A 26,872-nucleotide genomic window follows, 5' to 3' on the forward strand; every position below is an offset into this window, starting at 1 on the left:
CAAGTCTAAAGGAGCGGTCAGACACCATCGTTGTCCGAAGAGCCGATGAGACGTCTTCGGGAAGAGTATCAGATCGCTCGCGTTCAGCCCGAGCGCTGCCTTCATATGACGACTGGCTCTGAAGCCACGGGCCAGCCCGCACAAGATGTCCCGTACGTAGCTTAAAAGAAGCCTGAAGTGTTCTACCGTTCCCGGAGAAGACGCCAGCGATTGGTTTTTAGCGCGATAAGTAGCCCCGACGACCGGTTTTTGGTCGGCTGTGTTCGTTGTTTGGAAATAAGGCGATGTCGGTTGCACTTATGGAATATCGCTTACAACAACGGTCTATAGAAAGTCTATAGGCTTATTATAGGCTCTATTGCCTTCTTATAAATAATAATAATAATTGGTTTTGGGGGGAAAGGAAATGGCACAGTATCTGTGTCATATATCATTGGACACCTGAACCGCGCCGTAAGGGAAGGGTAAAGGAGGGAGTGAAAGAAGAAAGGAAGAGAGAGGTGCCGTAGTGGAGGGCTCCGGAATAATTTCGAACACCTGGGGATCTTTAACGTGCACTGACATCGCACAGCACACGGGCGCCTTAGCGTTTTTCCTCCATAAAAACGCAGCCGCCGCGGTCGGGTTCGAACCCGGGAACTCCGGATCAGTAATTGCCTTCTTGTAGATATTTATTTTTATCTATTCATAGTCTCTAGACTGTCGATAGGAAAAAGTCTACTAAAAGTATATGGCCATAAATCTATATATTGTGTATAGACTGTCGATAGGATTTGTAGTGCCTATAGACTGTTCTCTGGGGTTTTTCTATAGAAAGTCTATAGACTTTGTGAACAGAAGTTAATGGACAGTCTATAGACTGTCTAAAAAAATTTTTGTAAGGAATTTCTCGCGCGACGCTCCGCTGAGGATGGCGAGCGAATCGAAACGTAAAGCTGCTGATCTAAAAGTATCTTTTTTACTATTATTTTAATAAACAACCACTACCACCACCAAAAGTATCTAATACACTTGCTTCCACTTATTTCCAGTTCCAACCTGCAATTACTTGCTCGACATCCTTCCCGACAAGCGGGACGCACCGGCCTCGCACGTTCGGCTTTCTAAGGTACGTTGCCGTTAGTGATAGAAGAGGAGCTTCTGAGATCATCGCAAGGAACGCTTTCTTGATCCAGCGCACGAGTCCTGGCTTTGACGCGAAAGGTTCACTACGCTAGGCAAAGCCGATATCGCCCCGCGTTGTTGGCTGACCTTCAAGTGAGCCAAAGGTCAAGTGTGGCTATAGGCCTCACCATATGTGGTCCACCATGGTATCGCACCACTTAACCTTTGACCTTTCGATTCGCCAGTAGAGGGTGGTGAAACTGGCAGCAGCGTTCATTGGGTGACCAACCTCTCGCGATCAACACTTAATTTGGCAGGTGGCAGGGTGGGCGCGCTGCCTATCCAGTGTCCGGAACACACTCAACGTTTCAGGCGCCAGATGCACCACAGCGTTCGCTCTCTAACCAGGTTCATGAGTAGTTAAATCGCAGCTAATCTTTTTTTTTTACATTGCGGTGCCGCCATATTTTCTGTTTCTTTGATGCAGTTGTCGCGTCACGTTTTTTTTAAAACCGTCATCAATAGAAACACGGAACGTGACATCTTTTTCTGCGCACTTTGACATGTGTTGCTTCGATGGAATTCCTAAAATAGGCACTGGAGACAACTCTGTCCAATTATAGCGGTCATTAAAAAATAATTTGCTGGCTCTTTCAGGTTGCGTGAACGTTTTTCCGACAATAAAAGACGGATTTATGAGTGAGAAAATTGGCTTTAAAATTTCGTGAGCTTGTGACGTATGTACAGAGAGGGACTGGCTGCCGGAGTTTTTGAACTGAATGGCGGTGTAGCGTTGACTCTGGGATCTGTGGATCCTGCGATGTAAGCGAACATGCAGTTTACCTGCGAAATCTGCCGGCGATGGGGCCACGCATATTTCGATTTTTTTTTGTTCTTTCCTACCGTATAAAAGCTCAGTTTTCGGTGGGAATGGTCTCTTTGTCGTTAGTATACCGTAGTCTGTAGATACAGGCCAGCATCAATACGTCATGAGTGGCCCTTTAAGGAATCAATAACTGCAGTGCCTTCACATGTGCCATCAGCATCAAATAAAATGCCATAAGGACGACTGAAATATGAGCATAAGAAGTAAAATATATACATAGCTCCAGAGTAAATTCTAATTTATTTTCTCTGTTTTATAGAAAATAAAAAGGATTGATTGATTACTGAATGCCTACAGCTTATTGATTGGTCAAAGCAGTTCGACTGACTGAATGAAATGAAAGGAAGTTTGTAAACACTTCCATTTCAAAGAGCGGCCATCACATCTTGGGAGACAAAAAAAAAAACTCCGCCAGGGGCCGAATACATGTGGCTCTTAGCGTTTCAGTTATCTTGTTCGCGTTTAATTTGACGATGACACAGCGGTGATGAAAAGTGCAAAGCAAGGATGATTCGGACAAGAGCTCAGTGAATTATCATGACACATGCCAATTTTTGTCATAGCCTGAAAGCATTTAAACCAACTCGACCGACGATGGGCAGGGTTAATTGCACAGATATGGGAGAGGCCTTTGCCCTGCAGTGGGTGTAGTAAGGCTGATGATGATGATGACCGGCTGGCGAAGCGGGCAGGGTCGTCGCAGCCATCTGTTGGGTCCTAAACTACGGGCGTCACCCGTTGGGACCTCTCTAAAAATTATTATTCACTCCCGTTAAACACGTCCGTGGAAGAGCTGTAGTTTCCTTTCTTTTTAGCGGGTACGAGGCCGGATGTCAAATCATATCTTCCTAGCCCTCTTTGAAAGAGGGCGCACTCTTTATGTCCTGAAGGAGCTACAACAGTTCGTGCAGCCAGATCTTTGCTGTTTTTTTTCTCCGTGACCCAGCCGTACGACGTGTTCCACTACGACATGCGCGGCCTGAGCTTCGACACCAACTACACGGCCGTCATGCGAAGCACGGACGCCTCGGAGAACGTCACCAGCAGCTGCGTCGCCGTGTCGTTCAAGACGCCCACCTGTCTGGAGTGCTACCAGTTCAACTTCAGCGTCTGCGGTGAGACACGCCGTTCCTCAAATCCTGACGGTCAGGCTTGCCGTGATTCCGGACGGCGGACTTTTGTGCTGTGATTGCCGTTCTTGATCTACCTCACAGGTTCATGTACTGTGATGTCAACCTCTGTTGATGATTTCTTGTTCCAAGTCCAGAACACACTTGTCTCATTCCAGAGCAGCAGCCGCCGCGGTGGCTGAGTGGCTATGGCGCTCGGCTGCTGGCCCGAAAGACGCGGGTTCGATCCTGGCCGCGGTGGTCGAATTTCGATGGAAGAGAAATTCTAGAGGCCCGTGTGCTGTGCGATGTCAGTGCAGGTAAAAGAACCCCGGGTGGTCAAAATTTCCGGAGCCCTTCTCAACGGCATCTCTCATAGCTTGAGTCGCTTTGGGACGTTAAACCTTCATAAACCAAACCAAACCATTCTAGAGCAGCTTCAGAAAGCGGAATACCAGCGCAAGAATGGGTTGCATGCCCTTCGGATATTTCGTGGAATCTTAGTATCAGGATTTTTTTTTTGCATAAAAGATCTAAAATAACGCCTGACACTGCTAAAGCTTACTACTTCATGGAAAAAAAAAACAATTATGCACGCGCAAGACAGAGGTCGATTGTGGTGGTCTGCGTATTGAAAGAACCTAAACGACAATGCGTTGATCTCTGTGGGTTGTATACACAGTTCTTCGGTAATTTTATTTTGGCGCCAGCTGTATTAAAGTTTAGTTCCGAGCGTTATCCCTAGTGATAGTTCATTCGCTCGCCATTCGTCCGTCATAAATTTGTCTAGTAATAATAATAATAATAATAATTGGTTCTTTTTGGGAAAGGAAATGGCGCAGTATATGCCTCATATATCGTTGGACACCTGAACCGCGCCGTAAGGGAAGGAATAAAAGAGGGAGTGAAAGAAAAAAGCAAGAAGTAGGTGCCGTAGTGGAGGGCTCCGAAATAATTTCGACTACCTAGGGATCTTTAGTGTGCACTGTCTAGTACGCAAACTCACGATTCTCGGCTACTGATTCGGAGTTCTCGGGTTCAAACCCGATGGCGGCGGCTGCATTTTTATGGAGGAAAAACGCAAAGGTGCCCGTGTGCTGTGCGACGTCAGTGCACGTTAAAGATCCCCAGGTGGTCGAAATTATTCCGGAGCCCTCCACTACGGCACCTCTGTCTTCCTTTCTTCTTTCACTCTCCCTTTTATCCCTTCCTTTACGGCGCGGTTCAGGTGTTCAACGATACATGAGACAGATACTGTGCCATTTTCTTTCCCGAAAACCAATTATTATAATTATTAGTAGTAGTAGTAGAAACATCTGAAGTGCAAAGGCCGGGCTTTTGGCTGCAAGCTATTCCTGAAGCAAGCTCGTGAGCATGATATGTATAGCATCGCACACACCTCGCATGCTCAGCTCCGGGACCCCCGAGCCAGCTGGAGGTTCGCGAGGTGCAGCAGCCCACCTCGACCTGGGTGGTCCCGCCCTCCCACGGCGTCCAGATCGCCTGGTCCCCGCCGGCCTACGCCTCGGAGGAGAACCCCCTGCTCGGGTACCAGGTGACCATCGAGGAGCAAAAGGTCCTCTTCGACGTCAGTCATGGGCCTGCATCCAGGATACGGCGGAGCGTAAGCGCGGTAAGGGGCCCTCCAGACGGATCGTCAAGCGCGGCTTAGAGCACGGAAAAATAGCCTTTAGTGGGTGAATACATTCTAATGAAAGAGAACAAGATTTGCGGTAGGGAATTTTGGCTTGCGTGACCCACTGCTGTTTGTAGGGGACCAGGTCTAGTCAAGCTGCGAAAAGCGGCTTTTCACGTCGTCTTCACCATGTCTCATGCAAATAAATACCTGTTTATCTAATTTAGTTTGGTTTTATTCGCGTTTAACGTCCCAAAGCGACTCAGGCTATGGGCGACGCCGTAGTGAAGGGCTCCGGAAATTTCGACCACCTGGGGTTCTTTAACGTGCACTGACATCGCGCAGTATGCGGGTCTCTAGAATTTCGCCTCCATCGAAATTCGACCGCTGCCGGCGGGATCGAACCCGCGTCCTTCGGGTCAGCAGCCGAGCGCCATAACCACTGAGCCACCGGGGCGGCAAACAGAACAACACTCAAAGTAACTTGACATAAAAGGAAAAAGTGCGAACTAAACTAAATAGCCACTTTTATTCACTAGGCAAGGCGTCTCTTAAAGAGGATGCCAATAGTATATGTCTGTACTGTGCGATGTCAGTGCATGTTAAAGAACCCCAGGTGGTCTAAATTTCCGGAGCCCTTCACTACGGCGTCCCTCAAAGCCTGAGTTGCTTTGGGACGTTAAACTCCATAAACCATAAACCTAAATAGTATATTTCTGCTTCTCTGGACACTATGTGAGCCATTATTGCATAAAGTTTCTCAAAGTTACAAGAAACGAAAAGGAGAGAGAAAATATGCGAGATTCTAATCAGCGCATCCTATACCAAGGGAATTCACGGAAAGAAGATCTTCGTATTTGGCTTGACTAATTAAGATCCAATACTGAATTCAACTTCTAAAGCATGCTTCTCCATTTTGCTCTCCACTGGCTGCAGATTAAGTTTTTTCATTACAACTTATTTCACGACTTCAGTAAACTTATTTAAAGGAAATGTTTGGACTTAGGCACCGGTGGAAGTTAACGAAGCATTTCTAAGAGGTTTACCCTGACAAAGGCCGTAAAAATCCCACAAGTTAGTCACTTATTCGGCCAATTATAAACCAAGGCGAAAGCGAAGTCCACGCTTCACGGAATTAATGCGGTGAATTACAACCACAGCGTTTATGGTATTTGTGATGCTGTCGCGCATGTTCTCAAGAGGGCGAATCCCTTACAAAAATTTCTTTAGACAGTCTGTAGATTGTCAATGAACTTCTGTCTATAATAGGCAAACCCTAGAGAACAGTCTATAGGCAATGCAAATCCTATAGACAGTCATAGACAATGTTTAGAATTTGTGGCCATACACTTTTTGTAGAGTTTTGTCTAGAGACAGCCTACAGGCTGAATAGTCAAAAAGAAATATCTATACGAAGGCAATAGGGTCTATACGTTGTCTATAGACTGTCTATAGACCATTTTTATAAGAGAACCTTGTTCATACTTAGCAAAGCTGAGCACCGGGGAGCGCTGATTGCTGCTATTGGCATGCTTTTTCATGTGAGCTCACTCAAATTCGAGTCGACCGCACCTGTACCACCTGCGCCAGGAGACTGAGCAGCTGAGCCTGTCCGACGTCCGTGACGGCGTCCGCTACCGTGTGTTGGTGCAGGCCCAGAGCCCAGCGGGACTCGGCCAACCTGCCATCACCCAGTACAGCGTACACGGTTAGTATGCTTCGTCACTGTAGTGCAGCGTACACGGTCAGTATGCTTCGTCACCCAGTACAGCGTACACGGTCAGTATGCTTCGTCACTGCAGTGCAACGTACACGGTCAGTATGCTTCGTCACTGCAGTGCAGCGTACACGGTTAGTATGCTTCGTCACCAAGTACAGCGTACACGGTCAGTATGCTTCGTCACTGCAGTGCAGCGTACACGGTCAGTATGCTTCGTCACCCAGTACAGCGTACACGGTCAGTATGCTTCGTCACTGCAGTGCAACGTACACGGTCAGTATGCTTCGTCACTGCAGTGCAGCGTACACGGTTAGTATGCTTCGTCACCAAGTACAGCGTACACGGTCAGTATGCTTCGTCACTGCAGTGCAGCGTACACGGTCAGTATGCTTCGTCACCCAGTACAGCGTACACGGTCAGTATGCTTCGTCACTGCAGTGCAACGTACACGGTCAGTATGCTTCGTCACTGCAGTGCAGCGTACACGGTTAGTATGCTTCGTCACCAAGTACAGCATACACGGTCAGTATATTTTAGGTAATATAAGTTAGGTATATTTTTTACCTTTTAGATGGCGTCCTTAGCAACGTTGTGCAATTGTGGTGCTACATGTATAATTTTTGTTTTTGTTTTGACCATTGTGTGCTTTGTTCTGTGCTCCTAGGGTACTATGCCATGTGCGCTGCCTCGCTCTATTTTCCCTTCCAGTCCTCGCTGTGTTTTTCGTACAGTGAGTGTCGTAACAAAGGATTCTTACACTTTACGCCAATTCTGTTTCCTCGCCTTTTTGGAGCAGGCAGGCCTTGAGCCGCTTCATGGTCCTTTCACCTTCTCTATTTTCTTGTGCCTGCCCATCATGTCTTCACGCAGATTCGATTTCAAATTTCAAAGTTGACTTGTTTGCTCAGAAGCTGCGTTTATTTTTTATTTATTTTTTAGCGGGCCATGAGATCTCGCCATACTCTACGCGCAGTGTGGATTAGTGACAGCGGCAGTCCGCTTTACTGGACTTTATGCGCTTAAACTCTTGCACTGTCCACGTGTGCTGAGGACCCTGCAGATTAAGTAGATGGTTTGGGACTGTTCTGATGTTCAGACTCAATACTTTCTCTGACCACTTGTCCCCAATGCGGCGTGACCTGCTTCTTAAGTGCGCGAAAATCCAATCGTACCGCTTAGACTCAGTTTCAGCGGCATAAGCACTAACCGTACACAATGAAAGCAAAAAATCTTTTCTGCGTTTTCAGCATATGAGATATGGCTGCACGCTTCACCCGTACCAATAAAACCTGTGAGGAACTGGAATTCTACAAAGCAGCTCCTGGAACTATTCTGAGAGACAGCTAACAAAAACATTTCTAAGGGCACTTAAGTCTGCTGACGTGCAGAAATGCGAAAGCATGAAACTTTCTAAAACGCGGGTTTTTTTTTTCCGCGGCGCCTGTAGGCATCGCATTTTTGTTGATTTTCATTTTTATTTTTTATTCATCCTTTTCTTTTTCTTGGTTTTATCTCGAACGTTTTAATTTTTTCTTAAAGTTTTGTTTGTTTTTATTTCACATTTGTTTAGCTTTTATTTTAAATTTTTATTCTTATATTTTATACTATTTACTAATTAATGACTAATTACTAATCGCCCATTTTTATTAGTTGCTAACAGTATATGGGTTGTTGCATTTATGCCAATGATGACGTCACAGTGTGACAGATTTCGCGAACGGACGGACGGACAACGATGAGCCATTAAATGCTTTCGCCCTAATGTGCGCAGAAACTGCGAATCCCTGGCAATGCTCTTTATACTTTGACATCAGAGATTGGATCTAAAAATACTGACTGAATTGTTCTAATTCAAGAATGTTGCGCCGCACGGCTGCTACTTCTCCTTGCATGTACAATGTGCAGAGAGTTCTCGATGGAGCAGCGTCCTCGCCTGGAGCACCGCCGCCTGCGTGTTGTGCCTTGCAGCAGCTGTGGCGACAGCGTCGTGGCGCGCCCTTCGGCTCAGGCGCCGTCGTTTCAAGGAGATCGAATGGGTTCGTCCACGTACACCATAGAGTTTCTTACTATTATACTAGAGGGAAAGCTGGCGGCACTGCACCTGAACCTCCATGGGCGCGCAAAGCATCTGGGGCGATGAGCTACTCGGTGCAGGACAGTTTTTTTTTTTTTCAGGAGCACTGAGTGGCGTTACTGAGATGTCCCATTCCGTATCCACGGCGCGCTCCGCGCGCAGACGACTTCGGCGTAAAAGTAGTTTGCAAAAGCCATAGTAGCGAAAACGCAACAGCACACGACGCCAATAAAAGGTTTTTGTTTTCCGAAATGCTGTGGAAAAACCTTTTGAAAAGCTGAAGCGACAACATTTTTTGCAAAAACATATCTATTTTTAAAAGTGCGCCTGTTAATTAAGCACGAAACATTGGCTCTTGTGGTCTGCAATGCTTGGCCAATACGAGAGCAAGCCATCGCTTATTTTGAGCAAACTTTGCATTTACATGCTTTTCTGCTCGTTTGTTGCAATTTATAGACAGGATATTGAATGTTTCGACATTCTTGATTATCGAACAACGTTTGCTTTTTCATTATTTTTTGGCCAAAAGTTGTAGTTCTGCAGTCGGTAGCTCTCCGCCCCATGATGCTTAGAGCGCCCATGGTGGTACAGGTGGTCTCGAGGAAGCTCCGTGCAAACTCCCATAAGCGGGGCGCCAGCTTTCCCTCTGGTTAATAGTAGGAAACTATAACGTACACAGCGCCACCCCTCACGCCACTTTTCTCACGATTTCTCACGCGTGCGTGACGTCACGCCTTTGGCCTTGCAGGAAACGGAGGAGTGGAACGACTCCCCCAAGGCAGGGACGGACCTGGCCTCGCAGCGAGAGTTCCTGCAACTACGTAGTCGCGCCTTCAGCGGCTTGCGCAAGTCCTCGGACCCGTTCGAGGTCCCCTTCGGGGTGCTGAAGGTGGAAGAGGTGATCGGCAGCGGGGCCTTCAGCGTGGTCCACAAGGCGCAAGCCTGGATCGGCAAGGTCCGGGAGACGGTTGCCGTCAAAATGCTGAAGGGTATATAAACGTCCGTCGCCAAAGCGTCTGCTGAAAATTCCATTCCATTTCATTTTACTGAAGCGAAAAGCTGCACTACGCTAGGTAAAGCAGTAGTCGCGCAGGCCGGAGAATGACCTTGAACGACCTTCAGCCCAACCACGTTAATCGTGTATGACCATATGTGGTACAGTTATGGTGTCTATCCCTTCACCCCTGGCCTTGACCCAAGGCCTTTAGTTGACCTTTGACCTCTGACATTTGACCTTAGACCTTTGACATTGGGTGACCTTTAGGTTGATCTTTGACCTTAAGAACATCCGATGGGATGATTTGAGGCCACGTGATGCCATTCGAAGGGGGTGTCGTAAGACCATGCGATACCCCGTCATAGCCCCGTGGTTATGTGGGTATATATAGAACGGCTGTACCTAGCGTGTAGCGGAGCTTCCATGGACGAGCCTCAGTAGCTTAGCAAGCGTCCTTGCTTTTCGCTGAATTACAAGGTTACCCAGGGTAAGCCACTGCCAATTTTTTTTCACTAACCGCAGGGCTGGCCTAGCGGTCTGAGCATCCACCTCGCATGCGGGAGGTGCGGGATTCTATCCCCAGCTCCACCGGGTACCCACCAGTGATACAATGGGTACAAGCTCTTTTCCCTGGACTGGTGCTCGACTTGTCTTGGGTTAAATTCTTGGGAAACGGGTCCTTGACACCACTTTGTTTAGGCAAAAATACCTTGTGCCATTGCACACTTTGCCTAAAGGTGCTGTTGCGGAATAAAATATCATTCTCATCGTCATCGTTTTACTTTACTTATCGCACTCTTATAATTTTGACTTATATTTTTTTATGGAGAGAGCACTGAGAAGTAGGGGCGGGCTATGCAATGTTGACAGGTAACACTTAGCCGTCTTTGTACGCTCAAGGATCTACACCCCTCTAGAGTTGTTAACTGGAACAGTTGGAGTATCAAGATATAGTAGTTTTGAGAGTGAAACAAAGAGTGGTTCCTGTGTGAGCGGTGGTAAATCAACAATCGTCAAGAGTGACACGAAGGCCCAATGCTCAGTAAAACTGCTTTGCTTTACTTCGGCTTTTAAATGCTTTAAACTTACGCCCCCTCGTGCTGTAATCGTGTGTAAGCCAATTCAGTTAACTTAAACAACTACCAGGCTTTTCTTAGAACAGTGCGAACAAGAAGAAACACATGGAGGGGAAGGAATGTGCAGGCTTAGCGGTATTAAAGGATGTTGTGCTGAAAATCAACATGCAGCCTGGACATTGCCAACCTGAAGCACCTGTGGTATACCAGCGAGACTGCATTGTTTTTTTTTATGTGCGCTTCTGGTGCATTTGGTTTTTCTAAAGAAAAAACTCACAGGATGGTTACGACTTTGTAGCGCGGGTTTCAGCGATAGCTGTTTGGGCCTTAACGTTGGAGATATTTTGCTGGCGCACTGGTGTAGTGGTCACGTGATGCACCGCTGCACTGGAGGCGGGTGTTCCAAACAGAGCCACCCGTAGGCTTATGCGATGACGGCGGACGACTACAACGCGAAAGCCATGGACTGGCGCCTAACAGCTATCGCTGTAAAACGTGCACGAATTAGTGCAAGTTGTCACTAGCCATTCCTACATGCGCTTAATTTCTTCGTATCTATAGCCATCTTTGAATTCAACAAGGTAGCGCCTATGCACTAAACACAAGAGAGCGGTAACGGCGCCTCGGTGTCCGTAGAGGACGGCGGACGACAACGACGCGAAAGCCAGGGACGGGCGCCTAACAGCTATCGCTGTAAAATTATTCCAGCTGGATCAGCTTCAAGGCTCGAGCTAATGAAGATGGAATGTGGCTTAGTAACAACGCTGCCTCCACCGCAGAGGATCCGACGCCGGAGGAGAGGAGAAACCTGCTTCGGGAGATCGAGCTGCTCAAGCTGGTCGGCCAGCACCCGAACGTGGTCAGCCTGCGAGCTTACTGCACCGTGGGACCCGTGCTGGCCCTTGTGGTCGAGTACTGCCCGCTGGGGGACCTCAGGACGTACCTCAGCAGGAAGAGGAAACAGTTCGAGAAGGAGGTAATCGTTATTAGGGGTTCTTTATTAATAAAATAACAATCAAGAAAAAGATGTTTCTAGCCGCGGTATCTGCCTTCGAATCCTGAAGCACTTCAGCGGCGGCAGCGGGAGTAAAAGGTTGGGGAGAGGACAGAAAGAGGGGAGTGTCATTTATGGAAATTCTGTGTGAACTAAGATTCTTGGACGGAAGGGGCGGGATATTACAAGCCGTGAAGAGCAAGCAATGCGCATAGTTTGTGGTGTAACTGTTTGCTGCTAGTGTTTCAAAATAAGGACTTGTAAGCCAATTAGCGTGGCTTTCCGTTGGGAGGGACCCCAGAGAAGTTGCAGCTCACGCCGAACTTACAAAGATTTCTTTAGACAGCCTATAGATTGCCCATAAACTTTTATCAATACAATCTATAAACTTTCTATAAACAACTCCAACAGACTAGTCTATAAACGAAACAAATCCTATAGGTAGTCTACAGATAGTCTATAAAGTTATGACTATACAGGTTTTGTAGACTGTTGCCTGTAGACAGTCTATGACTATAAATAGACAAAAGGAAGTATCTACAGGACGGCAATAGAGTCTACAAGAAGTCACCAGAAAAACCTAAGGAGCATTTCAAAGGGGGGAATGATGAGCGATGTGAGTCAGTGTAATAGTCAAAAGGCCTCTTGTGCGGCTGTATACAGCAGTGGTTTCGAGTAATAACTGTGCTAAGAACAATTTAGGACCACTGAGAATGATTCAGGAACGCAGACATGGGAAGTAGCTTTAACAGCATTACGAAATGAGCAGTACTGATCATTTTTTATTTAGTTAACAATACTGAAGGCTCTATCCCAAACGGTCCCTCATTATGGAAAAACGCAAGCAATCTAGAATGGAAGATCAGTAGACGGACTGCAGAAAGGACCAACATTAAGAGCACCAAGGAAACGAATCGCAGCCAGGAAGAAAATAAGAGAGTTTCCCGTCTTGCAAAGTCTAAAAACGCTATCTAAAAACGCGAGTTATTCGAATGGCTGTAACAATTCATTGGACGTAGCGTAAATACAACACCCCCCCCCCCCCCCCTTGTGCGAGAAATCTCGCGCAGAAAATAATATACCACAGCGACTTTGATTTTCTGAACACATTAAGCTCTGAAAAAATTACTGGCTTAACTATAGGCATGTATAGGCTACGGCGTAGTAAAAACATTCGGTGAGAGTCGCCATGTCCATTTCCCCCTCCGTTGTATCCCTCTGCTTCTTTTCTTCTTTCTCTCGTATTCTCTCTTCCTTGGCTCAGCTTGGCTTTTGCTTTGCCTTGCCTTGGCGCCGATCCGCTTGGGCGTCAAGCCGAGCAAAACATTGACAGCTGCAACTGCAACATCACTCAGGATGGGATCCCATTAAGCGCACTCGCTGTAATACAATCAATTGTGCATAATTTGCCACACCCCTCGTCTCGTTACACCTCTGTCCGCCTAGCCATCAAAATTGAAACTGATTCGGTTCAGTCCATTGGGTCAGGCATGCAGGGTGTAGTGCCAGCACACTGCGCCACCGGACTGTTAAACGAGCCCGCGCAGTACTCCATGTGCTCCTGTCGTTCATAATACCATTTTTTTCTGGTTGCGTTTCATCTTCTTATCAAAGATTCGTAGTGTCCATGCATCACAGTTTGGTATGAACACTCTATATAGCGTGTGGGTGCTTGGTACAGTGCGTGACGCCCATCTGTTGCCTCACTAGGGCATCATGGTGCGGCGCCACCCGGAGGAATCGGAAGAGGATAACCGCGGACCGGGGATGTCATCGACTACAAGTGTGGACTCCGGCCTTCCGGAAGGTACGCGACAGAGGACTGTCCCTGCAGTCTAGCGAGGAGTGCAACTGTGTCGTGGCCTAAGAAGCTGCAGTTTTAGAGCGCAGCTCTTAAGCATTCGTTCCTGCGTTCGGCGTCGTCGTAGTCTCGGCGTAACATGCCACCTGACAGGTGGCGTGTTGGCAGGTACTAGCAGAGCGAAGCGCCACCTGCCACGGCGAGAGGAATGTACAACCGGAAGTTGGTTGCCATGGGAAGATCCCGGAAGTAGCTAGTGGGGATAGAAGCGTAACACGCCACCTGCCATAGGTGGAAGGTGGCTTTTAAATAGCTTACCTCAAATTTAGGATTAGCGACTATCGTAATCGCCTGTCAATTTTTTTGCGATGAACATGATAATTTTTCTGTAGTCGACAAGTAGGTATCAGCGTTGCCAAGAATACTAATTCAGAAAACAGGGGCACATTTTAATGCGATATTATAGTTGTCGTTAAAGCAGAACATCACCGACGATCTGGTGTGCCGAAAATCTCTGATTGGTCGAGAGCGGTCATGTGAACCTGTGACGTCATCACAACCTGCCCACCGTGGAGGTTGCAGTTAAATTAATGATTGGTGAAGAAAGGTCACGTGACCTTGCACCGACCGGGTTGTGAGCAAACTAGTTTCTGGTCAGCAACATAGAGAATTCAAAATCAAAAAATAAGAAAAAAAATGGGGCATACGCTAATGTTGGCACCGTCACAGCATAGCATAGATACCTGGTACTGCGCCTAGCAGTATGGTGGATAATAGGCGGACGTTGCAAGAAAACTGACGCAAACACGCACAGAAGTTTCAACACAAGTTGCGACAAATGTGAAATCTAACGCTGTCGCATTTCACTGTTAAGGTGTCTCAACAGTTTTTTTTTTTACGATGCACACGTAATATTTTTTTGTCGTCGCGAGGCAGGTCTCAGCGGGGGAAGCATAGCACTTTAAGAAACCGGTGCACATTTTTCTTTATAATTTTAAGCGGCAGCTGCGCAGAACTTCAGCGGGGGTTTGGAGAAACTGATTACACGCGGAAATTGTCACCGTAAATAAAGACGATCGCTTTTCCCAAACATGCAGTGCTTCAGTCTCTCCCTTCCCCCCTCACACATTCACGCGCGCATGCACACTCGCATGTCCAGCAATTCTGGACAAAAGCATTTATGAACGGGAAACAATTTATGAACGCATTTTTTCATATAATATAAGATTTCACTATAAAAATCAATATATGCGAATATCACCACACGCCAGTGTTGGATTTTTTTTTCGATTAACGTTTCTGCTATCATCCAAATCGAGTTTAGTTGGTTTTATGTGGCAGTCTTAACTGTTCGATGCGATCGATGGAAACACTTTAAAGGACAGATTTTGCTACATATCAGAACAATGGACCATTGTTTTAATATTTTCATAAGAGTGTCTCACAATTTTCAAATTTGCAAAATTTTTTCCCAAGAAAGCTGGAGTCGCGAATGTGAAAACTGAAGGACTGGCGTTCATTCTTTCGCATTTTTAATCTTTCGTTCCGGTTATTTTATTATATTGGTTTGCACCCGTTTCTTTACAGATTTTGGAGACATGCCTTCGCTGCCGCAGCTGGTTCCTCTCGTTCGACAAGTGGCTCAAGGAATGGTGAGAGGCTGAGCCTGATGCATGACGTCATGACCTTCCGCCGTGTACACGTGCTGCACCTGCGTCTCGCAACGTTGCCCGGACATTCAGTTCTGAAATGTTCCCAAGCTTCAAGGGGCTTAAAGAGCGTAAGAGAGGAGTTAACCCCGTGTGGCGCCAACACAGTGCCAACATGGTTGCCAGGAGGTGTATGAGCAGCCCGGCTTGTTTTTTAGCAGGATATTTGATCATAAAATCGAAATTCAATAATCACTGCGCGATGTAAGCATAGAAATCTCTTTTTAAAGTACTTTCGTACTTCTGGGAGCCCTGCATTCACACAATGTACAGTAATGATGCTTTTGCCAGTATACTGGGAACCGCTGCCGTCATGGTACCGTTCAGCAGCACGTGATCTGAGATGGAGATGCTGCTTATTTAGCACACGCTGACACATTCGCAATGTATCAAGATGTGTTACCCCGACTTGGGCAGCAACCATTAGTGTGAACAGTATGTGCTTAAGACTGTGACCAGCTTTAAAAACCGCACCTTTCGTAGTAAATAGGCCTCGCTTGTTCAGCAGCTACCCTTACGCTCCGCAGGAGTTCCTGTCCTCGAAGAGAGTAGTGCACCGCGACGTAGCCGCTCGCAACGTGCTGCTGGTGAGCGAGCAGCACGCCAAAATCGCCGACCTGGGCCTCTCGAGGGACACCTACGAGGAGGGACTCTACCGCAAGAAGCAGTGCAGCGGACTACTGCCGGCCCGATGGATGGCGCCAGAATCGCTGTCTCATATGACCTACACCTCCATGAGCGACGTGTGCGTGGGACTCCCGGTGGAGAGCTTTGCCTCCAACCTTTCTGCGCGCCCTCCTTTACTTTTGGTCTAACCTGCCAAACCAGATTAACCGCATTTCATGTTGTCACGAGCAGTTTTTGTTTAATCACTGGGTCTCTGCGCGACGGCTTCGGTACATCTCGTTAATTCGAATTCGTAAAATCTTTTGAGTCATTGGTACTAGGAGAAGGAAGCCTATTGTACACTACTTGTCATGTGAAAAAAACAACAAATCCAAACCAAACAAATGTGGCAGCTAGTCTGTGCACACAGGAAACCACTAATCTTGAGTGTTTCATTGATTGCTTGTGCACTTTCTTTGTTGGAAGCGAACCTCTCCTTCGTAAAATGTCAGGGCAATATTTTTTTAACATCCTCAACCCCTGTGCGTACCTACTTACCTACTTTCGCGTGCTTTCCCATTGCAGTGCTTAGGTTTTTAAGTGAAATATCGTAAAAAATTCCGAATCTTGATTTTTACAAACGTGCACTCAGCAATCAGAAGAAACACTGACAATCTGTTGACCGCATCTACTGCAGCATGATCGGAGTTACAAAGAAGGCTTCCTTGTTCTTGAAGCATATGAACAGGCACCTGCAGCTTCGCTTGTGAATGCGCCTCGCAGGTGGTCATTCGGCGTGCTCATGTGGGAGGTGGCCAGCCTGGGTGCCGTGCCCTACCCGGGCGTAGGCAACCACGAGCTGCTCGAATTCCTCGCCGCGGGCCACCGCCTGGAGAAGCCGGCGCACTGCTCGCAAGAAGCGTAAGAGAATTCCCACCCTTCTCACAGCAGTGTGTGTGCAGTGCACGGGACACATAAGTATCTGATGTCCATACCTGTTGTGAATAGATTCCGACGATGGCAAAGACAAGCTTGCTTCAGTGAAAAGCAAAAGCATACCGATGGGCTAGTTGGTCTATCACTGCTCGTGAACGAGCTCGGGACATGGTTTTGGTTTTTGGTTTTATGGGGGTTTAACGTCTGAAAGCGACTCAGGCTATGAGGGACGCCGTAGTGAAGGGCTCCGGAGATTTCGACCACCTTGGGTTCTTTAACGTGCACTGACATCGCACAGCACACGGGTTCCTAGAATTTCGCCTCCATTGAAAAATTGACCGCCGCGGCCGGGATGTAACCCGCGTCTTTCGGGCCAGCAGCCGAGCGCCATAACCACTCAATCACCGCGGCGGCTCGAGCTCGGGGCATATGATGAAGACCAAAATAAGCTGTTTTTTTTTAATATGGAAACATGCACGCAAACAACGCACGAGACACGTAAAAGTGCCAACGATTGTCTCTCGTGTGTTCTTCTCTGTCTACCCTTTACTTTTGGCTTATTTCCGTAAGAATGTCAAACCAACTCGCCTAGCAGTGTGTGCTAAGAGAAGGAGGTCAACAGTGTGACTCGGAACTCTGTCTGGACAGACAACTGAATTCCTGTGGCGAACCGCCTTGCTCCAGGTGCCAAAGAAAAATCAGAGGGAACAGAGGCTACAGGCAGGCATACTTGCACTGCGAGTCCATGAGCTCCTGTCGGATGTTTCAGCCGTGCCCTTTTAAGACAAATAAACTCCGGTAGTCCCCCAGAGAGCACATGGCTGCACTAATAGGCCAATTAAGATTCCTGCGCTTCAGCTTCAGGTTATTGGCAGGGATTTAGCCATTAGAGCAGGAATACGAGAATCCAAAGTACCGTATCTTAGAAAAACTGAAAAGTGGGTGCCCCTTTCTCTTGGCCTCTTTACGTCCTCGTCTTAAGGCTCGCTCTGTTTTTACCAATGTTGACGCATTGAAATGGTGGCGCAAAATCCCGGCCATGGCTACGGCGCTTCGGGCAGCATTTTCATTGAGTGCGGCAGTTCGCCAACGGGAACACACACAGTTGCGCGTTTAGTGCACTGATTCATTTCTTTCAGCGCTGCTTCATGATTCATTACATTGGATACAACATAGCTGAGCGCCTCATTTGAGCCAACCGCAGAAAAAAAAGTGGTTTAACAAGTATTTATCGCTGTCGCAAGTCTTGCAAACCAATTTTGTCGCTTTAACTGTAGAACATGTTATTAAGGCAGCCGTACACATTCGCGCTTTCAGAATGCTTTTCACATAACTGCACAATCTTTATCAATCTAATAAAGAGGAAAACCTTCTGGTGCCTATATCTACGGTAAAGCTAGCCCCTATTTTGCACACCAGTTCATTCTAACGATTACGTAATGATTCCTTTTGTTTCCCGCTTACTTGTCACATGTGAGCATAATATTCGCTACCTACGTCCACGAACACTTCCGAGCATGTCACAGAAGGACCGTGTTTTATCAAGTATGTCTTCTACAGCAATAAAAAACCCGTATTGGATGAACCAATCCAAGACTCGAAGCGAAATAACATTGTGTATGCGCGTAACGCAAGTGATTTCGCAGTTGCTGGACTGCCATACGCATTTGAACAAAGGATGGATGCATTATACATGTACCAGCGATGCACAATCATGAAGCACAACGCACTATCTTTCGCCTGTAGAAGGGCTTCGTTTGTGCCCACTTTACACTCACAATCGTTGCACTCTGGTCGCTGTTGCCCAAACAGAATCGTCGGGTGAAGAAAGGCGAGAAGAAAACACTGATTTTTCCCGTTATAAACAGTCGCGACTTCGCGTGGCTCAAACAAATGTAATATCCCCGCTCGAGATCATTGGCTTTCTTTCGAAAGGCGATTTTTGCTTCAGCATTAGCCATTATGTGCAAATATTTATTAACAGTGCAGTTTCCCGCTGCCCAAGAAACGTCTATCACCAATCAAAATAGACAACAGAAAGTTTAAATTACTCTATGTTTTCGTCAGCTTAGTCATTTTTATTTCTGAACCGCATCTGGAGAAGTCCAGCCACAATGGCCAGCCCACGGAATTTTCAAGCAACGCATTCTTCGCTGGTGCTTCAAAATGCAAGTCGCGCATAAAATTATTTTTGGTCAGGCGGGTCATATCCAGAGAAATTACCCCTAGCCTCAGTTATCTGCGTTTATTCACTTTATTTTTTTCTTTCTTCGTCTGTCACTATCAGGTACGACGTCATGACCTCGTGTTGGAACGCCAGTCCCATCTGCCGTCCCACCTTCACGGAGATCGTGCGGAAACTGGACGGGATCCTGGAGCAGTCGCAGGAGTACTTCTGCTTTCTTTCGGAGTCGGAATAGCCAGGCTGCACTCACTACTCTCTGTCCTGTAGCATAATCTGTCCTCTCTGTCCTGTAGCGTACACTCTCCTCTAGCGTACTCCCTCTAAGGGGCAGGGTACGCTGCCCAAGCAATGGGGTACATTTCCATGACAAAAAACACGGAATACCTAAGGTTGGCAGAAATACTTGTGGTTGCCAAAAGAAACAAATTGCCTCCTGAAAACTTGCCACGTTATAGCAGCTACGAAGATCTTAACCGAAGTTTCAGCCTCCTCTGTTTTAAACGCTGCACCGGTGGCCTTGAAGTTTGAAAAGCACCTCTCCTTGCTAACTGCATCAAGTTACTGCACACGTTTTGCAGTGGTAATACATATCCGTTGCCAAGAGTAAGCATTCTGTATATTTAGTGATCGAAATCTACTCCAGGACAGGGGCAGCATACCAGGCAGCTAATAGGGAGTGCATAGGACGGCACGTTACTCTTTTTACTCCTCACATAGGCTTATTCGGGTTTAGAGTGTGCACTTGCAGGACGCAGCATCCAGGTATTGCTTGGAAGAGTGGTTGCGTGAACTATACGAGCCTGCATTTTTGGCGCATTGGAGGGCGACTAAGTAAACCCCAAGGTCTGCACTAGCCGTTCCAGCTGAACGGTCATGGCCTCGCGCTGCCGCAGGTCTCGTGCTGTTTCGAAGTTTCTCTGTAATGTGTGACGAAGCTTTGTGCTTGATGTACCTCGTGGTTCGTAGCTTTTTACTTAAGAGATGAAATGTTGTCTGATTTGGCTTTCTTTCTCTGAGCGCCACTCAGAAGAAATTCGCTGAACAAAGCTTCAAACATAAACCAGCTGATAGCTTTCCTGTAGTAACTCTTTTCGGCAATTTACGTGCTCCTGAGATAATTTGTGATCCGCGACCTTTATGTGGGGTGGGAGCATTCACTGTGCGCGCTTGTATGTGAGAGCGCTTATGGGTCGAACTCTGTCTGTGTGCGGCTTTAGGCAGAAGGCTGACCTTGACCGGCGAAACGTGGAGCTGCACTGCAAGATCGAACAACGTATATCGACGAAGAGGTGTGATTTCAACTTTGGCCACTGCGACTGGTGGTGACTTACTGCGAGGTAACTGGCTTGACACGCCGGGCTATGTTGAAGCTGGCTGCTTTTGTGAGAAGACCACAGTATTCATGTTGATACAGGAAGCTGTGAATATTATGTAACTTTCGCCTTGTGGAAACAATACTAAATTTTACTGTGGAATTTAGGTGACTGGTGTGCCTAAAGCGAGGTTACTAGCACGAGCACATGTTCTGCGTCATCTTTCTGATAGTACAATCTTTTTAGGGGCATCCCCCAAAGTGAAGTAAGATCTGCGATTAGGGATAAGTATGATCAATGACTTACACAGGCAAAGCAGAACGGTACGTCTAAAAATTAATGTTCAACAGTCTAGAAAGGGAACACCAGTTTGCGGTTGGTAGAGAGTTGTTAGAAGCGGTAAGGGAATACGTATACTTTGGGTAGGTAGTAAGTGCTTATTCGGATCACGAGAGTAAAATAACTGCAAGAATGAGAATGGGGTGGAGCGCATATGGCAGGCTCTCTCAGATCATGAATGGCAGTTTACCAATATCCCTCATGAGCAAAGTGTACAACAGCTGTATCTTACCGGTACTCACCTACGGGGAGAAAGGTAGAGGCCAACGAAGAAGGTTCAGCTTAAAGTGATAACAACGGCACGAGCTTTGGAAAGGAAAACGAATGTTAAGAGGCAGGAAAAGGTCAGAGTGGGTGAGGGAACAGACTTTGGTTACCGACGCTGTAGTCGAAATCAAGAGGAAGGAAAGATGTTGTGCAGGGAATATGTAATGGGGAGGTAGGATAGCCGCTGGCCTTTGAGATCAACGGAGTGGATTCCAAGAGAGGGCGAGCGTAGCAGGCGGCGGCAGAAGGTTAGGTGGGCGGATGAGATTAAGAAGTTTGCAGGCGGAGGGTGGGCGCAGCTGACAAAGGACCGGGTCAGTTGGAGAGACATGGGAGAGGTATTTGCCCTGCAGTGGGTGCAGTCAGGCTGATGATGACTCATTGGTATTCACCCAAGCCCAGCCATATGGCTGCAATGATAAGCTACAAGGACATCCAGCCCTGCTAGCCATTGGCTGCTATTCAATAGATTTCAATGAATAATTACTCACTTATATTCCAGTTCGCTTGTGTTTCTCATGTTAAGCCAGAATATTCTTCTTAATGATCGAGACACTGAGGGTAAATATAACTTGGCTTGTATCGATAGAGTACCGCGTTCTAATCACATACAGTCCACTCTCGCCGATAAAGGAGCTTTTATAGGCTGTAAATGAGTGAAAACGAAAAACAGGTGTCGCCACCGCCGACTGATTTCCTAAGTAGAACGCATGCTTCGATATCGAACTTTTTGTGCGGATCCCAGAGGCTCCGCTACACAGCCATTGAATAGCGACTGGTGGAAACACATTCTTTTCGCTCAAGACGTCCTGAATTTGAAAGCACTGGCAGGAAGATCTTTAGATCAAATTAATCGACGATAAATTGGGCATTTTCCGGCCGGACAAACGTCTATATAGCCAGGAAAAGCCAGTGAGTCAGTTGTTTCTAAGGAAAATAACTCCATGCTGTTGTCCACAGTCCCTTCAAGCGTGTACTACGAACTTGGCCATTGACAGCTTTCGGTGCATGTTGTAGCTCTAAATACATACATACTGTTGGCTGAGGCCGATATGAGATCATCTCGCCTGCACCACTATTGCATCGCGAATGATGTAGAAAGTTTGATGAAGTATAAAAGAAAAAGACATACTGCCGAAAAAATAAAAGAAATAAATTTTGATAAAGACGCAAAGGGGGGGGGGGCGGGAATCTCAGCAGATGAGAGCAGGAAAGAGAGGTAAAGCTGTTGTTTTTTTCTAGACACCCCATGGGCGTCCAGTGAAATTTGTTTTCTACTTTCTTCCTGCTTGTACCTCCTCTTCGATTGTCGAAAGCATCGCAGATGCGTAGGATGTATTAGTCCGCCGGTCCATTTACTAAATGTAAGGTAGGTCCTGCTTAATTGTTAATGCTGACTGCCTACACTAAAAAAATTCTGGATGCGCCGAAGATTTTCGCATGGTTTTTTTCGATTTGCAGATTCTTGCCGCTTCTTCTGTGCCATTATGTGGTGTCTCTACATCCTCTCTTGAAATGTTAAATGATTAAGTCGCATTTGGTATCAGGCAGATGTCTGCTGATTGTGCTCTGTTGATTATGTTGTTTTGCTGTGTTGCCCCCGTGGAATCATGCTAGCGCCCTGACTTGCGGCCACAGGAGTCACTCCGGGGCACAACGCAGTCATGCTTTTTGTCGTATGATTTGTCGGGTATATCTCTACCATGTACTGTAACCTTTTAACAAGCTTTTGATTTTTTATGATGGACTCCGGTTTTTCTTTTCTCTGGGTCTTTCCAAACTTTCTCGTCAATATTCTTCTGTCATGTTTGGTAAAATAACGATCGTTGTCATGGGCTTCAGCACCACACTTACAATTGCTGTCTTCCTCAGTGTTGGATCGCCTGAAGTAAAACTGAAATCGTCCGTGTCCAGTAATGACAAAGGAAATCGAAAACTTGGATCGGCGTCTGTATATGTTGTGAACAATCCTCTGACCGCCTGGCAGCGTCCCCTCCTCAGTCGTCACCACGATGCGCCACGGTTGGCGCAGCAGCAGCTGCCGTTGGGCGAAGGCAATGTCGTCCACTATCGGGGCTTCATTCAGAGCGAAGTGTGCCGTATAGAGCAACGTTTAAAAAGCTCTACTCTTTAGCATTCGTTCCAAACCGCCCTTAATTTTAGCCATTTCTTGATGGCGCTATCAAAGAGCACTGTGTAACTCTTGCGCTATGCAACGAATTACTGCTAAATTACCAACAAATTAAACACGATGCCCGCAGGTGCATTGTAATATGGGACATCTCAACGCCGGACCAGCAGCCTAGCTTGCTACTATGCGTCGATAATCACTGGACAACCGAACCGCGTAGCCTTTGGCTGCAGCAGGGTACTCCTGCGGGCGAACAGCTTAGATATGAGTAATTTTAGAGCGCCTAAGGTTACGCTAATTTTGTGCCAAGGAATTTCCCCTCACACATTAGCGTGCACTACAAAAGTGCAGCCGAAATAAGTACAACAAATAAGAGTGCGTTCGATAGCCTTACAGATGGCATGCTGACTCAATGGTCACCCTTCTTGAAATTGAGAAACATAAAAAATTTTCCTATTAATTTATCTTTACATCACACTCACTCGTATGCTGTGTAGTTCTAGAAAAACACCGCGCCACTGTCGGTGGTCAGCAAATCAAATACTGCAATGGCCGTGTGCAGGATGATCGTATTAGAAAAAAAAAAAGATGCTGGTCCCTGTCGTTTCGTGTCTTTCGTCCTTGTCTGTTTCGTGCTGTGAAGTCAACGTGCTAGTTCAACTTCAATCACCGTCATTTACTTCAAAATGGCGATAACAAAGAATTTTTCACGGAATAATTTTCGGTGTAAACGTCAAAAATGTGAACTGATTCAAGGAAATTATTTGTAGAGTAATATATTCTCATCAATTGGCCGGGAAAACGTCAACCAAGGCAGACGAAAACCAACACAAAATATCCTCGAAAAATGCTTTTAATAGGCCGGTAAACTGAATAGAGACATAAATGCGAACAGTGGATTCGCAGCAGGATGAGCGACGTGTCCAGACAAATCATTTGTTCGCCGTACCGCGTTGGCAGTGCTACCCACCAATGCGTAAAGCTTAGCCGTTCATTGCAGCGGGTGCGGTGAATCCCAAGAGAACCTCATTAGGCTGTTGTTTCCTAAAGTTTCAAGCCACGGCGAAATCATGGGTGGTCTTTCAATCAATATCTATGTTTTTTAGCTAGGACATATTGCTATTTACAATATCGCTGCCCATCTGCTGAAAGCTGCGTAAACGTCTCTGTCACCATGCAGTCACATTGGCGGTCTCGCTTTCCAACGCACCAAGCTCTGCACTGTAACCGTGAACAACATGAAGCATCAATTGCAATGTCAAATCAACTGCAAGAGCAGAGTTCACAAAAAAAAAACGGCCGGAACAGCATTCATTTGCAAGCTATCATGTGCGCTTTATTGTAGTGCACTCAAGGAACTGAGTGGGCGGCGCTTATTGCCACACCGGTGTTTGCGGACACAGGGGCCGTTTTTGCGTCCTTTTCGCCAGAATCCTTTCTTGCAGAAGCATCCGTCGTTGGAATCCTTAAAGCAGCGGCCATTTGGATCATAGCCGCAGATTTTCTCGCCGCAGTTGCTGCTCTGGCGTCTCAAGAAGACCTCGTTTCTTCCGCACGGCGGATCGTGAACTGCGACAAAAAAGAAATGCAGCTGACGCGGTTATGACCGCGAATTCACAAATGTCTCAAGTACAAAAAAAAAAGCTCCTTGCCACAAATGGACTGGATAAATGAAACTTCGTTTCCAAGAAAAGAAGCGAAAGTACCACATACTGGTACCCAATACGCCGTGCAAGTCAAAATCACGAAGTCTCTGGGAAACCACGCTATACGCACAGAGTGCGCACACTCAGAGCAAGCATCTGCGCTGTTAACATGGCCCTACAAAATCAGCCCTGCACCCTGATGCTACCAAGAGGGTCGACGATACAGAGCGTAGGAACACGGACAGAAGATAGGAACACCAACAAAGCGAAGGCTCTTACTTCCAAGCAACGTCTATGGTTCCCTAAGCCATATTGTACATGCGACAACGATAAAGAAAATACGTGATGAAACTTGCATGCAGTGCCTAAGCGCGGTACTGGCGCGATAAGGGAACCGCTTACTCAGGTTTCCACTCACGCAATTGGACACGATGTAGCGAGTTAAAAGCGCAGCATAAGCACTTTGGTGCGACAACTTCAACCGACTGTTCATGGAAAGCTGACATCGATTGCGGAGTGGCAAATGCCGCCAAAAGAAACTCTGGGCAGAGACAACTGAGATACGCGCGTGACCTCACTTGCAATTAACAGCTTATTCAACATACGTTAGACCCGCGCGGGAATACGCTTGTGCCGTGTGGGACATTCGGAAAATTTACACTGAGCCATAAACTTGAAAAAATTGTGGACGTTCCACTAAGCTTTCTCCAGTATCAATGGGTTCGAAATGATCGCGGCATGAACATAGAAAAACAAAGGGTATTAAAACTTATTTCCTCTCGAGGTAGAAAATGATGCCTTAAAATTCTCTACCAAGTATTTCACGAGGAAACGTACTTACACTGGCGCCAATATGTCTATTCGGTAATTAACCGTTGTTTAATGATTTTGGAGTACAGTTGCAAAGCTAGTCTCTATGCTATACTTTGTTATTTATTTATTTATTTATTTGTTTATTTATTTATTTATTTATTTATTTATACATACTGCAGCGCAATTATATGCGCTATGGCAGGAGTGGGAAAACACAAAAATGCAAGGAAACAAAATGCAGCAAAATGTACAAAGTGAGCACTACAAGAAGTTAAAATCACAAATGAAATATCAAACAAGAAAGGAACTGTTAACGACAGGGTAAGAATACACAGCTATTATGCGTCTTCAACGGCAGTTACAAAGTTTTGAAATGGACAAGAACGAATGGACCCGGGTAGAGAATTCCAGGCTTCTATTGAACGGGGAAAAAAACTGAATTTGAACAAATTAGCATGCGCAAAATACGGTATCAAATTAAGCTCGTGATGACTTCTTGTAGATGATAATGGTGCAAAGTTAATGTAGTGGTTAGCTGACAGCCTTACTGAGGAATTGACGATACAATGTAAGAATTTTAATGATTCAGTGTGGCGACGGACAGACAGCGTGGTTAAATTCAATGAGAGAAGTGTAGAAGAGGGTGAGAAATCGCGATCATAACGATGACATATAAAACGCACAGCTTTCTTCTGGACTGCTTCTAACATGTTAATTTCGAATTGCTTGTACGGGTTCCACACTACAGCTGCGTAATCAAGAACAGGGCGGATTAGAGATTTATACAACAGTAGCTTTGTGTCTTTTGGTGAATTGGGTAGCGTGCGTCGTAGATAACCTAGTTTTTTTAGTGCTTTATTACATACGTAATCAATGTGTTTAGACCAAGACATGTTATGCGTGAATATGACACCAAGATATTTGTACTGCGAGACCCTATGCTGTACATTACGAACATGATCACGTGGCCGAAGGCCGTTTACACTTCTATTAGTTTTGCTGAGTTCAACCTTAGCTAGTAGCTGCAACAATAACATGAAAATATGGAAAAGCGAATCTTATCAAGAATTCTTGCCGACTGGCGTTTAGTACGCATGTCGAGGGGGCATGCTAGACGCGGTTAATCTGTAGCCGTAAACAAGCTGGGCAAACCGAGCGTCGGCCAGCAAGGAACGGTATCCTTCCACCTGAGAAAGACGACGGGAGGCTTCATTCCTAAACATTTCAAGGAAAGCAATATCTAATCAGGTTCTTGTTCAGTTAATTCCCTTCCACAGAAATTGTAAACGTTGATGCTGAGCGCCTGGGATTTTGCGCGAAACAGAGGTCTTGTCTCCTATTCCTGAACATATCCACGTCGAGAAGACAGCCACAGACTTACTGTATCCTAGCGTCGCCACGCAAGTCCCTTCAGAGGCTACTATTTTCTTCAAGCCTGTTTGCGTAGCAACTGAGAAAAGCCGTGGGAGTCAATTTGATGTAGCGTTATCTACTCACAGGAGGCTGCCATTTCGAGCAGGGCGATAGCAA

The 26,872-nt window shown here is 46.4% G+C and overlaps 1 protein-coding gene across 1 annotated transcript in view; it reads left to right on the forward strand.

Annotated features, from left to right (window-relative positions):
- The window catches only part of LOC144102240 (tyrosine-protein kinase receptor torso-like), a 33,799-nt gene extending 14,594 nt beyond the window's left edge, over positions 1-19,205 (forward strand). The window contains 12 exon segments of the mRNA XM_077635549.1: positions 1,032-1,108; positions 2,937-3,105; positions 4,512-4,732; positions 6,326-6,456; positions 8,380-8,491; positions 9,278-9,518; positions 11,382-11,578; positions 13,334-13,403; positions 14,985-15,049; positions 15,634-15,851; positions 16,496-16,633; positions 18,936-19,205. Of these exon segments, the coding sequence (XP_077491675.1) occupies positions 1,032-1,108; positions 2,937-3,105; positions 4,512-4,732; positions 6,326-6,456; positions 8,380-8,491; positions 9,278-9,518; positions 11,382-11,578; positions 13,334-13,403; positions 14,985-15,049; positions 15,634-15,851; positions 16,496-16,633; positions 18,936-19,068 (1,772 nt within the window). The 3' untranslated portion in view covers positions 19,069-19,205.
- Positions 19,206-26,872: the final 7,667 nt, after the last annotated feature.

Source organism: Amblyomma americanum, chromosome 8 (genome assembly GCF_052857255.1).
Source record: "Amblyomma americanum isolate KBUSLIRL-KWMA chromosome 8, ASM5285725v1, whole genome shotgun sequence".
Classification (NCBI taxonomy): Eukaryota; Metazoa; Arthropoda; class Arachnida; order Ixodida; family Ixodidae; genus Amblyomma; species Amblyomma americanum.